The 12,001-nt window shown below is 43.8% G+C and overlaps 1 protein-coding gene across 10 annotated transcripts in view; it reads right to left on the reverse strand.

The window, feature by feature from the left end:
* The window catches only part of sbf1 (SET binding factor 1), a 50,398-nt gene that overhangs the window by 5,191 nt on the left and 33,206 nt on the right, over positions 1-12,001 (reverse strand). For 5 of the 10 annotated variants that reach the window (XM_072377235.1, XM_072377237.1, XM_072377242.1 and 2 more), the window contains 25 exons: positions 11,400-11,477; positions 11,029-11,142; positions 10,800-10,928; positions 10,102-10,200; positions 9,787-9,994; positions 9,293-9,405; positions 8,927-9,076; positions 8,706-8,774; positions 8,295-8,456; positions 7,890-8,149; positions 7,504-7,676; positions 7,351-7,424; positions 5,916-6,108; positions 5,675-5,802; positions 5,400-5,575; positions 4,101-4,237; positions 3,764-3,971; positions 3,487-3,683; positions 3,170-3,307; positions 2,969-3,064; positions 2,628-2,702; positions 1,987-2,159; positions 1,411-1,587; positions 1,215-1,316; positions 932-1,117 (listed from right to left, as the gene is read on the reverse strand). In XM_072377235.1, coding sequence (XP_072233336.1) covers positions 932-1,117; positions 1,215-1,316; positions 1,411-1,587; positions 1,987-2,159; positions 2,628-2,702; positions 2,969-3,064; positions 3,170-3,307; positions 3,487-3,683; positions 3,764-3,971; positions 4,101-4,237; positions 5,400-5,575; positions 5,675-5,802; positions 5,916-6,108; positions 7,351-7,424; positions 7,504-7,676; positions 7,890-8,149; positions 8,295-8,456; positions 8,706-8,774; positions 8,927-9,076; positions 9,293-9,405; positions 9,787-9,994; positions 10,102-10,200; positions 10,800-10,928; positions 11,029-11,142; positions 11,400-11,477 — 3,615 coding nt within the window. Of the gene's footprint in view, positions 1-931; positions 1,118-1,214; positions 1,317-1,410; positions 1,588-1,986; positions 2,160-2,627; positions 2,703-2,968; positions 3,065-3,169; positions 3,308-3,486; positions 3,684-3,763; positions 3,972-4,100; positions 4,238-5,399; positions 5,576-5,674; positions 5,803-5,915; positions 6,109-7,350; positions 7,425-7,503; positions 7,677-7,889; positions 8,150-8,294; positions 8,457-8,705; positions 8,775-8,926; positions 9,077-9,292; positions 9,406-9,781; positions 9,995-10,101; positions 10,201-10,799; positions 10,929-11,028; positions 11,143-11,399; positions 11,478-12,001 lie in introns of all 10 variants that reach the window. The other 5 variants (XM_072377238.1, XM_072377245.1, XM_072377244.1 and 2 more) reach the window with 3 other exon arrangements.

A 12,001-nucleotide genomic window follows, 5' to 3' on the forward strand; every position in this document is an offset into this window, starting at 1 on the left:
ACAGATGTGTGAAATAATCATTTACTACTGCTATTCCTCTGGCCACCCCCTCATGTAGTCTTCAACCGAGCTTTATGAGCCAGAATAAATTTGATCTAGTCTCAACAATGTTAAAGGATAAACAATAGCGCTGAGCTGAGATTTTGCACAGTCCCATCCCCACTGGCTGCCCTTCCAAAGCAAATGCAAAGCTGAGTGTTGCATGCTGCATCTGCTAGCGTTAAAACATCTCAAAGCACCAACTGTCCTGCTGTTAGCACCAAGAGCAAACAAGTCTTCAATGACTTTTTAAGGTGGGATTATCGAAAATGTGCGTATTACCAAAAACAGATCCCACCCACTCCAGTTTGACGAAACAGACGGTACTAAAAAATGTCTGCTTTGGACTTGCACAGCATCAGAATACGAATTGGCCACATGACTTAAAATGAAATGTGCCAACAGTAGGGCTGCAGTGTTTAGATTTGGAGCTGAATCCACGATGTTACTGTAAATAGATGCTCGGTCAAAATGCGAAGTGTCTCAAGACAAACAGCTGGTGGCAGTACACCTTCACTCACGCCACTGAATTAAAGCACAAGACGTGCAATGAGATGATGTCATTAAAATGATGCGGGTGTGTCAGGTCAGTCTACGTCCGTTTGCCTTTCATACAGCCAAATTCTTAACAAACAAGGGCTTTATTCAGTCAACCTGCAAGCAACTCCTATTTTGGCTTCAGCTGTATTAGGATTTAAAATGATCACTTAGAAAAAACATCATAAACACCTGAATGTCCTTTTCCTCACCTGCGTCATCAGCCCTCTAAGTAACTGAATAAACTCAGATCTTCTTGTAGGATTTTTTTTTTTTACTGACAATCACCAAATTAACTGAAAGGGGACTAGCCAAAAATAAAATTGAAATAAAACCTGAATTACAGTAGTCCTACCTGGTGCACACAGTCAAGGAACTGCAGAAAGACGGGGGTGAAGCCGCTGCTCTGGCTGCCCAGCGTCTGTGCTCCGCGGTGGCTGAACCTGTGACCGAATGACAACCATTCCTTCTCCACCAGCAGCCGGAATCCATCAAAGGTTCTGTAGTAGGGATCAGACAGCAGCTGCACCAAGGACACCACCTACAGACACACAAGAGTGTCACATAAACACCGCTTAAACAGTCCTACGATGAACAGACGTGTAGATTCTGCAGATGTTTCTTTCTCTCAGTCCAACCTGTGTGGTGACGTCCCAGCCGTCTTCCAGGCTGACCATTACTGATGAGCCAGTGTCCAGAAGCTCCACCACCAACACGGACACCTGCAGCACCCTGTGCAGCTGAACACACGCGCAGGACACACAGTCAGAGACACCACAAATCACAGCTGACTGCACAAACACCAACAATATTGTGAAACCAACAAACGCTGACCAGGGCCATCCACTCCGAGTCTTCCAGGCAGCGCAGGAAGCTCATGCTGGGCCCAAGGCTCGGGGAGCTTGGCACGCAGGCTTTCATTAGCTTCTTGAAGCTGTTCTTCACTTGCCGAACGTCACACACCTCGATGGGGACCACCTCCCACTGCTGGAATGAGTCCTGTTTTCCTCCCTGAACAAACAACAGTATGTTGACTTGAGTCGGATTATTTATTTCCTATATGAAATTCTTTATTCTTTTTGTTGATGTTAATGACAGTTAACACACTAGACAGATGGCCTGTATAAACCCATGAGTGGTGGTTGCCAACCATAACCAGATAACAATGGTTCATATAAAGTCCTAACAAGGACAGACTGGTTTCTGGGATTTATCCCACTAGAAGAACATGGCGCTACATAGTTTGAGGACTCAAAGCATCACTAACTCATATTTCTCACATTTGTAGCTGGTTGTGTGTGCTTATTATGGGTAAATACAGGTCACTGGTGTGATTCTGTGTTAATGTAGTTCCTTTCAGGTCTCGCTTTGCCATCTGAACATGACGTTCTGTAGTGTGTGTTTGGCTACCTTTAGCTGAGACTTGTCCCCAATGATGTACAGATAGGCTCTCTGCTGACGGAGGAACATCGCCTCGCTCGGCCCTCCATTGGGCTGTGGAGATTCTTTCCCAGCCAGACGTGTCCCCACATCTGGATTGTAGGCACTTAGACGCCCACTGCCCCGGATACTGCCCCATTTACCTGCAAACACACACACAGACAGAGTAGAGTTTTTAAAGGAATCATGACATAAAATAGAATCAGCCAGTAAAGGTCAATTCTAGATTATCGGAACCCGAGTTGAGTTAAGGCACGTTGAATGGTTTAACATCCATAGCTGCTGACAGCCATGCAGGTAAACAAGCAAAAATCACTTGAAAATTGTCCACTTTGCTTCATTCATCTGAGAAACAAGTACAGTATGATGATTGTTGTCAACATTCAGCGGAGAGAAGAATCAAACAATTAAACAACAAATAGGACATCAGACAGCACAGCTGCAGCAGCAGCATGCATACAATGATAAACACAAGCAGCAACGACAGACCATTAGTCCGCAGAGACAGTGCATTTCCAAGGATGACACCAAACACACTGACACTACTATTGAAGAGATCAGATTGGTTAGACAGCAGTGATGGAAGGGTGTAGGGGCGTGGCCTACTGTACCTCTAGAGGGGTTCCTGGCCTTGCCAGACACTTTGGGCTGAGAGTGGGAGATGACTTTCGCCCTTTGACCAACAGCTGAGGTCAAATGACAGAGACGGCCAGTTAACCAACAACACTACACATCGGAGGATGGTTTCACTCGCTGACTCACACATATACTGATCCTAAACATGAGCTACAAGGGATGAAGACACTGACTCATCATCCTCCTCAACCAGTCCCAGTTTCATTAACAATTTTAGACTGAAAACTGTGAGCACAAACGTTTTGAAACCAGGACTGCAACTAAAACAAACAGAAAAGCAACAGGGGACACATGGAGACACACAGCAGTATCTCACCTCCTCTGCTGAAGGTTCCAGGAACATCCTCTTTGGAGCCCATCACCTGCTTCATCAGAGCTCCAATCTTGGGGTTTCTCATCTTATCAGATGAGTCTGGGGACAAAAGAGGACCTTTAGCTATGTGACCTCAGTAATCTAGCGATCAATGAGCATCTTCTAACAGCAACATGTCCTTTTAGTGCGTATTTGTCCACTCACCAGAGGTGTTCATATGTGTGGATGTGAAACCACTCAATGTGTTCCTGCCACTGCTCTCACTGTAAGATGGCATTGAGCTGATGATGGCCTGTAGGTATTTCTCCTGCTCCAAACTGGTGGAGTCTGCCTGAGAGGGCACTGCAAAGACGAGAAAACCAACAAAACCTTATACTTTAACTTATAGCTAACTTTCAGCTCTTGCTTTGCCATTTCAGCTTCAAATCTTTACACTGTGGCCCCACTGTTGGCACATTTTATTTGATATTTATTACATTCCCACTACTACAGAGTCGACCTTACACATATAATTTTTCTACCTGTGGTAGGTGCGTTGGGGGACTTGAAGAAACCCACCACCCCCTTAGCATGCAGGCCTGCTGAGCGCAGCAGCACAGCCTTGGTTCTTGAATTCCTCCAGCACACTACAGGGAAGCGATTCTGTCGGTAGCAGCGGCAAATTCTCTGGATGGTCGAGTCTGGGATGCTCTGAGGGACGATGAGCAGGCCGGGATAGCTGTAACACCCAAATACAGTGTTTGACACTACCAATGACACCTCTGTCCTTGCACGTGCAATCTTTTGGTAGTTTCTTACCTCCTGCAGACGGTGTACATACGGTTAACAGTGGAAATCCTGAAGGGCTCATTCTTAGACCGCGTCAGGCTGTTACTGAGCGTGCCCAGACCCAGACGCTGGTAGTCCCGACAGCAGGCGCGCTCCACGACGTTGCTCATGGTTTGTCTGTCTGAAGAGCGGATGGTGGAGGATAGGGTGAGGGAACTCTGATCCACTTCTTCTGAGACTGTGGAGATACACAGCAGATTAGTTCAATTTTCAGAGTAAACATAGATTTATATAATACAGAAACGAATTCTAACTAAACACCAAAAAAAACCAAACAGCACAACTCGAAGGGTTTCCATCACAGTACCTGAGATTTCATCCTCATCTAGCTCCGACTGGAAGCTGCCCCTGTTCTCCCAGGTGGGGGGAGAATACTTCTTCTTGGTCACATACTGCCGGCCAATGGTCCTCTTGGCTGTCTTCACCAGGTTTTTGGAAAGTGTCCTGTAGAAGACAACGAGTAAAACAAAAATAAAAAAATAAAAAATACAGTACTTGTGTCATCAACATCCATACAGTCGCTCCCACTCGTTTTTTTTTTTTAATGCAACGAAAAAATAATCTGCATTTAGATTTGAAGCAGCTGACAATGAACTGAATTTGGCCAGAGTTTGTCTCAGTGAATAGCCAACAGCCATTAACTCACTAGTGTTTAGCTGGTTTAGCACACCACAGGGTCTGAGTCAGAATTAACGTGTTTGAACCATGCACGCACAAACACACGTACACACACACACGCACACACACACACACACTGTTGAAATGGAAACAACAGGGGCAATAAAACAGCTGCCACAGTTTCCACTGATGAATTATTCAAAGACTTCTCTTAAGCTCCTTTTATTCTCTACAAAAGACAGAGGAAAGTGTGTGTGTGATTGAGTGAGTGTGAGAAAGAGTGAGTGTGGTTGAGCAGCACAGGGTTGAAATGTTCCTAAGATTTCGAATGAGTAAGGCAAGGCAAGTTTATTTGTAGAGCACAATTCGTACACAAGGCAATTTAAAGCGAGTAGGACATCAACGAAAAAAAAAACTTGAGGAAAAGTTACAGAATAAAATGCGAGAAGTCACACAGTGGCTCCAGCAGGGTATTTAACTAAATTTTCATTACAAAATAACATCTAAGAGCCCATAAAATCCATGAAAGCTCAACATACAGGTTGTTTTGACTCAGAAATTTAAGCAGAGACGAGCTACAAAAGAGGAGTCATACCTTAGAAGTTATAACAATAAAAACTCCTGGAAGTATGAAAGCATGTTTTCCCACGAGTGTGACAACACAGGCATACATGAATCGCATTATGTGTTACACTTTGGAATAGAAGATAATCCTGATTCAAATCTGGGGCTAGTTGCACAAACCAATTGACTGTGACCTTTGGGGCTTAATTTCTACCTAGCTGAGGGAATTACTGTGTCATTTGCCCTGAATCCCTTAAAAGTCCAGCCTGTTTTGGAGAAGTGAGGTATTTACCACGAGATATCTGACCCAAAGAATTTGTTTGGACCATAAAACTGGTTTTGTCTGGAGGAGCTCTATTTTCTAAATTCTAAACTTTCCACGGCATAAAACCCATTTTGTGTCCTGTAACATTTGGTTCCTTACTTTAGTGACTGGTTCTTGTCCTTGGTTTTGTGCTCCACCACAAGCTTGCCACACTGACCCACAGTGAACGCGAAGGTACCCTGGACGTGCTGAGGATAACGCAGCTTGTGCAGATGCTTCCTGAAAACTTCGGCCAGGTCTGATGCAACCTCCTCATCAAATGCAATCTTCATTAGCTTCACATAAGACAGGAAGATAAGTGCATGCTGTCATCCCAGAGCTCAAGATTTGTACGTTACTAATAGTCAATGTGTGTGATACAGGGATCAAGATACCTGGAAGGTGCAGGATCTTAGTTGGAGTCCCTCCTGGACATACTGGTCCATGGTTAACGTGACTGAGATCCTTTTCTCCTTGGTCAGAGAGGCAACGGGGAAGGAGCGAGTCACAACCTGCTCACCCACTTCAGGAAAAAAAACAAAAACCCACAGAGATAAAGTCACCAGGTGTAAAGCAGTAAACCAAAATCCAGCCGACTCTTATGTACTGGTTCTTTTTTTGTGTGTCATCTCTTACCCAATGGGTCCGTAGGTGTGCCCTTGAAGATAAGGCGGTAGGTAGTAAGGAAGATGGCGCCCTCGGCTGGAAGAAGAGGCGGACCTCCCATCAGGCCCGTTGCCTCCTCGCGGCCATCTGGGATCAGGTGGACCCGCATGCCGTCCATTACCAGCTCCTCCCCAGGCAAGAGAGTCGGCCTCAGCAGCTTGGGCTGTACAGAGGAAGAAAGAAAGAAGAATGCAGGAGGATTAACTATGGAGAGACAGTGTACTCAGTTGGAAAGTCAAACGAGAAGTCAAGAAATGTATTTGATATTTTCTCTCAAATGTTGCTGCACACGAGCGATGAGAACAATAAAAATGTGCAACTGTGCAGGACAGGAAAAGAGGCTTGTCAAACAATCACTCCACCCATCAGTCTCATGCTTTCACAGCCATGCTCATGTTGCTGTCTGGGTGATCTGCACTGATTTAGGTGATTAGACTCGGGTTTAATGTTGAAATTATTTTGTGAAAGCTGCACACAAGCAAGGCAAGCTGATTTGGTGCGATATTGGCAGTGACGATTTTATAAATAAGAATTTAAACAATACAGAGGGACACTTGGATGTGTTTCAAAGATGTGAAGTTCATTTTGAATTCCTTCAAAAATACAAGCTCCGTCTCCTGTAGCATAGAGCTTGATTACAGGACTCAGTGGGTCAAGGGATAAGCTTTTCTAAAAAAAAAAATTAACAGTACAACAAGTGAACTTTGTCCTCTGGACTCTTGCGTCACTTCCTGTCCCAAAGTGAGGCCTGGGAAGCTTCCCGAGGAACCCCCACCTCTCATAGGAAATTAATTACAACTTTGCTAACCTGTTTCATAAGCTGTTGCAAAACAACTAATGCCACACATGACCACACAATTCAGTCACAGGACAATTTAATTAGAATTTACTTCCTTAGGCACTTAACTACAGGGACCCCAGCAGCTGTAGGATTGAAAAAAGTTAATTAATCTTTCCACGAGGGGGAAAACTTTTGAGTTTCAAAAGAAAATGCTGATCAGACCCTTCTCATATTGTTGTTGAGCTGGTCAAATTAAACAAAAAAATCATGTCACATCAAGCTCAGCTTAGCTGCTGTCCCTCTCCAACACACTGCATGCAGGACGAACAGCACCCTTCAGTCTGAAGGCACTCAGCTCTGGAGGACCTTGGAGAGCAACAGGAGCCAGTCTGAGCTTCTCCGGTCTCATCAGAGATCAAACAGCATGATAAGGGAGAACAATCACCCAACATGCACTGCTCAGGCGTGCGGTGAGTCACACCACTCTGTCTCAGGGGGACAGACGTACCTGCTGTGACACTGTGAGTCTGAGCTGTAGGGATTGGTGGAGAGGGGAGTGGGCGGGGCTGGCTGGGGTTCTGCATGGCCTTTTTCCAGTGGGACGTAAAAATAGGAATTGGTTACCTTTTGGATCGGAGGCAGCCTCTTACTCTCCCTGTGGACTGCGTCTAACGTCTCAATGTGCATCTGGACAATATCTGCAAAGACATTTTTTCCATGAAGTTTGTGTGACGCTTCTGATGGTCCAAACAGAAATCAGTGGCTGTAACACCATACCTGGTATCATTAAGTGGAGGGCTTTAAGGTGCTCATTTGTCACGCCGCTCTCATTACAAACTTTGTCTACAAAGCGGTTGATAAAGCGCACCACTGAGTTGGCCACATCTGAGCTCTCGGCGTCTTCGAATCCGCTTTCTGTGTCGTAGCTCTCCGCCATGCTGCCTGCAATACTGCAAGATAGAAGAACCCTGCTTTGAAAATTTGTTCTAAGTTTTGTCTTTATTCAGTTTTTTTCCTACCAACAGTGCAAGGATGCCATGATTGCTGCATCTAGGTGTGACACAATAACACCAATTCCTCCTTTTATGAATTCTAGAGAAACTGGTGCAACATTTTGCTGTGATTGCAACAGCCTCTGCTTCATGACGTGTCATTCTGACTACCTGTTTGTGACGTAGCTGTTGCTGACGCTCTCCACGTCCCCGAGCCCTGAACTCCTCAGTAGCCGGTTCTTGCTGGTGTCCAGGGGCAGCAGCAAGTAGCTCATCCTGTTGGCGTAATGGATGGCCTGGCTGAACACTGTGCTCTCCTCCTTCTGCACACGCTCCATCTGCATTTCCTTGCTGAGCGTCGGCCACAGCCGGTTCTGCTCTGACGCAAGCTCTAGGGCGCCGATTTCCCTTCTGCTCCCAGACTCGCCCTGCTGTTCCAGGCAGCAAATCAAAGAATTAAGAACGACAGAGACAAATGGGACTGTATCCACACCAGGTTGGATTAGTTACCAGGAGATAGACTTTAACCATGTGAAACATTTTCATTCAAACAGTAAAATGAGTGTTGGAGCTCACCAAGTTGCCCTGCTGATCTCCATCCTCTGTTTCCAGGTACAGAGCCTTAATGTGGTTCTGGACATCGCTGTAGAACATGGCCTCCCAGAACTGCATGGTGGTCCACACCATGTGCTCCTGTACACAGCTGTAAGCAAACTGGGTGATGCCTGCACCCAGTTTCTGTTAGAAAAAGACAAAAAAAATATGAACTACTTTAATCATCTCAAAATTCAACATTGTAGGGAGGACATTCTGAGGAGCCTCGTCAAAGACAACACACACAAACATCAAATCAACAGCTCCCGCTTTAGATTTCCTCCTACTAAGTGATTCATTATAACACAAAGACAACTGCATTTTTTTTAAAACAGTTAACAGTTTAATTTGTGGAATACTGGGCGATTTTCATAATGCTGGTTAGAAACTTACTCGGCAGAAAGCTGTGACCAGGGGAAGAAGTGCAGCTGCAATACCATGTTCATCTATATGTGAACAATCCTGAAAAGCAACAAAGGAGCCATTCATATCATAATTGCAAAGCACAGAAGAAAAAGAGCTTGTATCCAGAACAGATCAATTAGTTTTGTGGAATGTTCCTTTAAATGTTTTAGGTTCGACCTTTTAAAGTTTGTTAGCGTTTGCAAGCTCACCTGTAAGGTGCAGTTCATCATGCGAACCACGTAGTCAAACTGCTGGTCATCCAGAACAGCCCGGTTCTGTAGGACGTGCTGATTGAGCTCCTGGGTCAAACATACTCGGGCTGCCCGACCTTTCAACGCCCGCAGTACAGCGGGCATCAGCTGGACACAAAAAACAACCACGTTTACGTCACAAAAACAAACAGATCAAGCGGAAAAGTATAGAAGAAAGTTAAATAAGTAGGAGTGCAACGTGTTTGGTGTCAATAACAGAAAAAAATAAGACTTGGGGTTGTAATTACACATATTATAACATAACTGTATATAAACTCTAAACTGTTTTGTTAGCTTCGCCATGCAGAGATGTGTCTCTCTTACTTTCTTGGCCTCAAGCATTTTGTTCTCAAAGATGTATGTGATGCAGTTCCTGACCACCTCCAGCCTGCGAGCGCTGTTAGCCATCACGTTGCCATTCCTGTCCACAATGTCTCCTGTGGAGACATAAAAAGGGTGTCAGACTCATTCATCACTGTCACACTGGACTTGTCCCCATTAAACACACACTGTGAGGCGGTCTGAAGTGAAAAGTTCACCCTGAACTTTGAGGCGTGAAGAGAGATGTTGAAATGTTTTGTCAACTTAGCAGTGACATCCAACACAGCCAAACTTTTAACAAGTGTTTCTGACCTTCTGTTTAACCACTGCTTACATCTAACGGCACACTGTGTCAGCATTGACATTTTCAAAGTAAAAGCACCATACACGTTATGATCAGCTCTCTCCTCCTATTGTCATCACAATTTTGGGTATCAAGAACTGGACAAGAAGCTGAAGACTACTTTCTGACTGCCTTCATCTATTCTGCAGCTCACCTAGTGGTGGTCCGGATGGCACCATGCTCTTGAGCTCCACCTTGACCACAGGGGGTGCACTCTTGAGTTTGGCAGCAGCATGATCGATGAAAAGCTGCACCGCAACTTCATCCAGACCTGGAAAGACAGTCTGATTCTGTGTGGAGTTCTGGCTGCTTTCTGATGGTCGCTGGACTTTGTGCATGGCCACGGCGGGGTAGGGATTCTCCTGGAGGGAGGGATAGTAAGTGATGGAAGAAGACAAATAAAAAATAAGAAAGGCAGATATAATCCTGGATAAACTGCATCTGCTATTAAATTGGTCAGAGAACATACATTTTTGAATAGCTGCTCTGCCAGCTCCTTGACATGGCTCATGACTTTATGTGGACACGTCTCCTCTTGTCGTATCCGCTCCACCTGGTTGGCTACCAGCTGTGGAAACAGAACAAAGTGAGCATGTGTCAAAAAATTGCCAACTGTAGAGCTCCTTTGATAAGTCAATTAGTTTCTCAATAGATAATTATGACTCTGAATTGATAGTTTTAATTTACAATGTCATCTTTTTTAAAGCAACGTTATGTGGAATTTATTCTTAGATGCGTCAAAACCTCACCGATTTACTGAAAAAGGCAAACAAATATACAAAAAAACCATAAAACAACTGCATATTAATCCATTCAAAATCCTGCTTGCGATTGAAATGTGTTCAGGCGATTTTCCTGACAACAATGACTTGTGGAAACGCCAGCAAATAATCCAGGTTTTAGCATTAAAAACAAGGATGCACTCAAACAGTTTGTAAAACATGAAGAATTCAATAAATGTTACTTCATTCTAGACCTGATTCCAACTCTTTAAACTAACAGGAAAATATTAAGAGATTTTTTTTTCATAAAAATTGAACCAGCCCTTGGTAATTAGCCAAAAAAAGTCAAACACGGTCCAAATTGTAGCTGTCTGAAAAACCGTGCCACCACCTTTAACTTAAAAGAAATATACTGAGTTGGTGCATTTCATGCTGAAAGACTCACATCATCGAACAAGTCAGTGGCCCTGTAAGGAGGACCCCTCTCTGACACGAAACCTGCAAACGCCATGCCGTCCAACACCTTCATGAGGAAGTCGTCCTCCGTCAGCGCCCTCTGGCCCAGGAAGGCCGCCTGTGGAAACGTGTCAGAAGAAATGTGATCTTACACGGTCAACTTCCCCGTAGTTCACGTCCAATTCTAGATGCGGCTTATCTACAGTACGCCTGCATACCTTATGGAAGCGGATCACAGGTTCCGGATGAATGCGGATAATATGTAAACACCAACGATAGCCCTGGAAAAGCCTGGCAAACAGCCACAGGAAGACTGCTCGGATCTCCTTATCCTGAAAGACACAGAGTCTTTAATATTCCTGATTTCTATAGGGACTGGTGCATAAAATCAATAGAATAAGAGAAAAAAATTATTCATTTTCTAATTTGTAATAATGTCCGAGCAGGAACCTCTCACTTCCTGTAAGATGACTATTATTCTTATCCCAAAATAAATACATAAACAGGGCTACAAATCTCTTTGAAATAATGAAGGATGTTACAACATTACGCAATTCTGGGATATTACTACGAAGTGCATCTTTCTTGCCTGGATTTTGAGTGCAGAGGGTTGCAGAGACTGTGGGGGGAAGGCATGATCAGCGAATTCCAGCTCTGGATCCAAAACCTGCAACATCGAAAGCACAAAGCCATCATAAATCACTGTATTGTGAATTGCAAAATGACTGCTTGGGGGAGTAAAGTAGTAATCTAACAAGATATTTCTGAGTGTGTATTTCATAATATGCGTCATAAATTTTTTATTTTGTGTCAAGTGTGACAGAAAATGTTTGAACAGGACATTTCTGTGGTTGGTGTACTATATTTCTATTGCTGTTCTGGTAAGCATTTATAAAAACTATACAGTCAACATATAACTATACAGTCAACATATATATATATATATATATATATATATATATATAAAAAACAAATAAATTAAAAGCTCTGTCTATTAATGTGGGTAAACAAAAACACTTAAAAATATACCAAAATTTGATACAAAGCTCATCATTTCTGGCTTAAAAAAATGTGTAATAATAAAAAAAGGAAAGAAAAAGCACCTTTTCTGTGCTTGAGAGTATATAATTGGATGTCTGAGGTGACTACCAACTCAAAAACTCGCCTCCACTCAACTTAAAAACATGCTGC

This window comes from Leuresthes tenuis, unplaced genomic scaffold (genome assembly GCF_036924035.1).
Source record: "Leuresthes tenuis unplaced genomic scaffold, fLeuTen1.0.hap1 SCAF_23, whole genome shotgun sequence".
NCBI classification, from domain to species: Eukaryota; Metazoa; Chordata; class Actinopteri; order Atheriniformes; family Atherinopsidae; genus Leuresthes; species Leuresthes tenuis.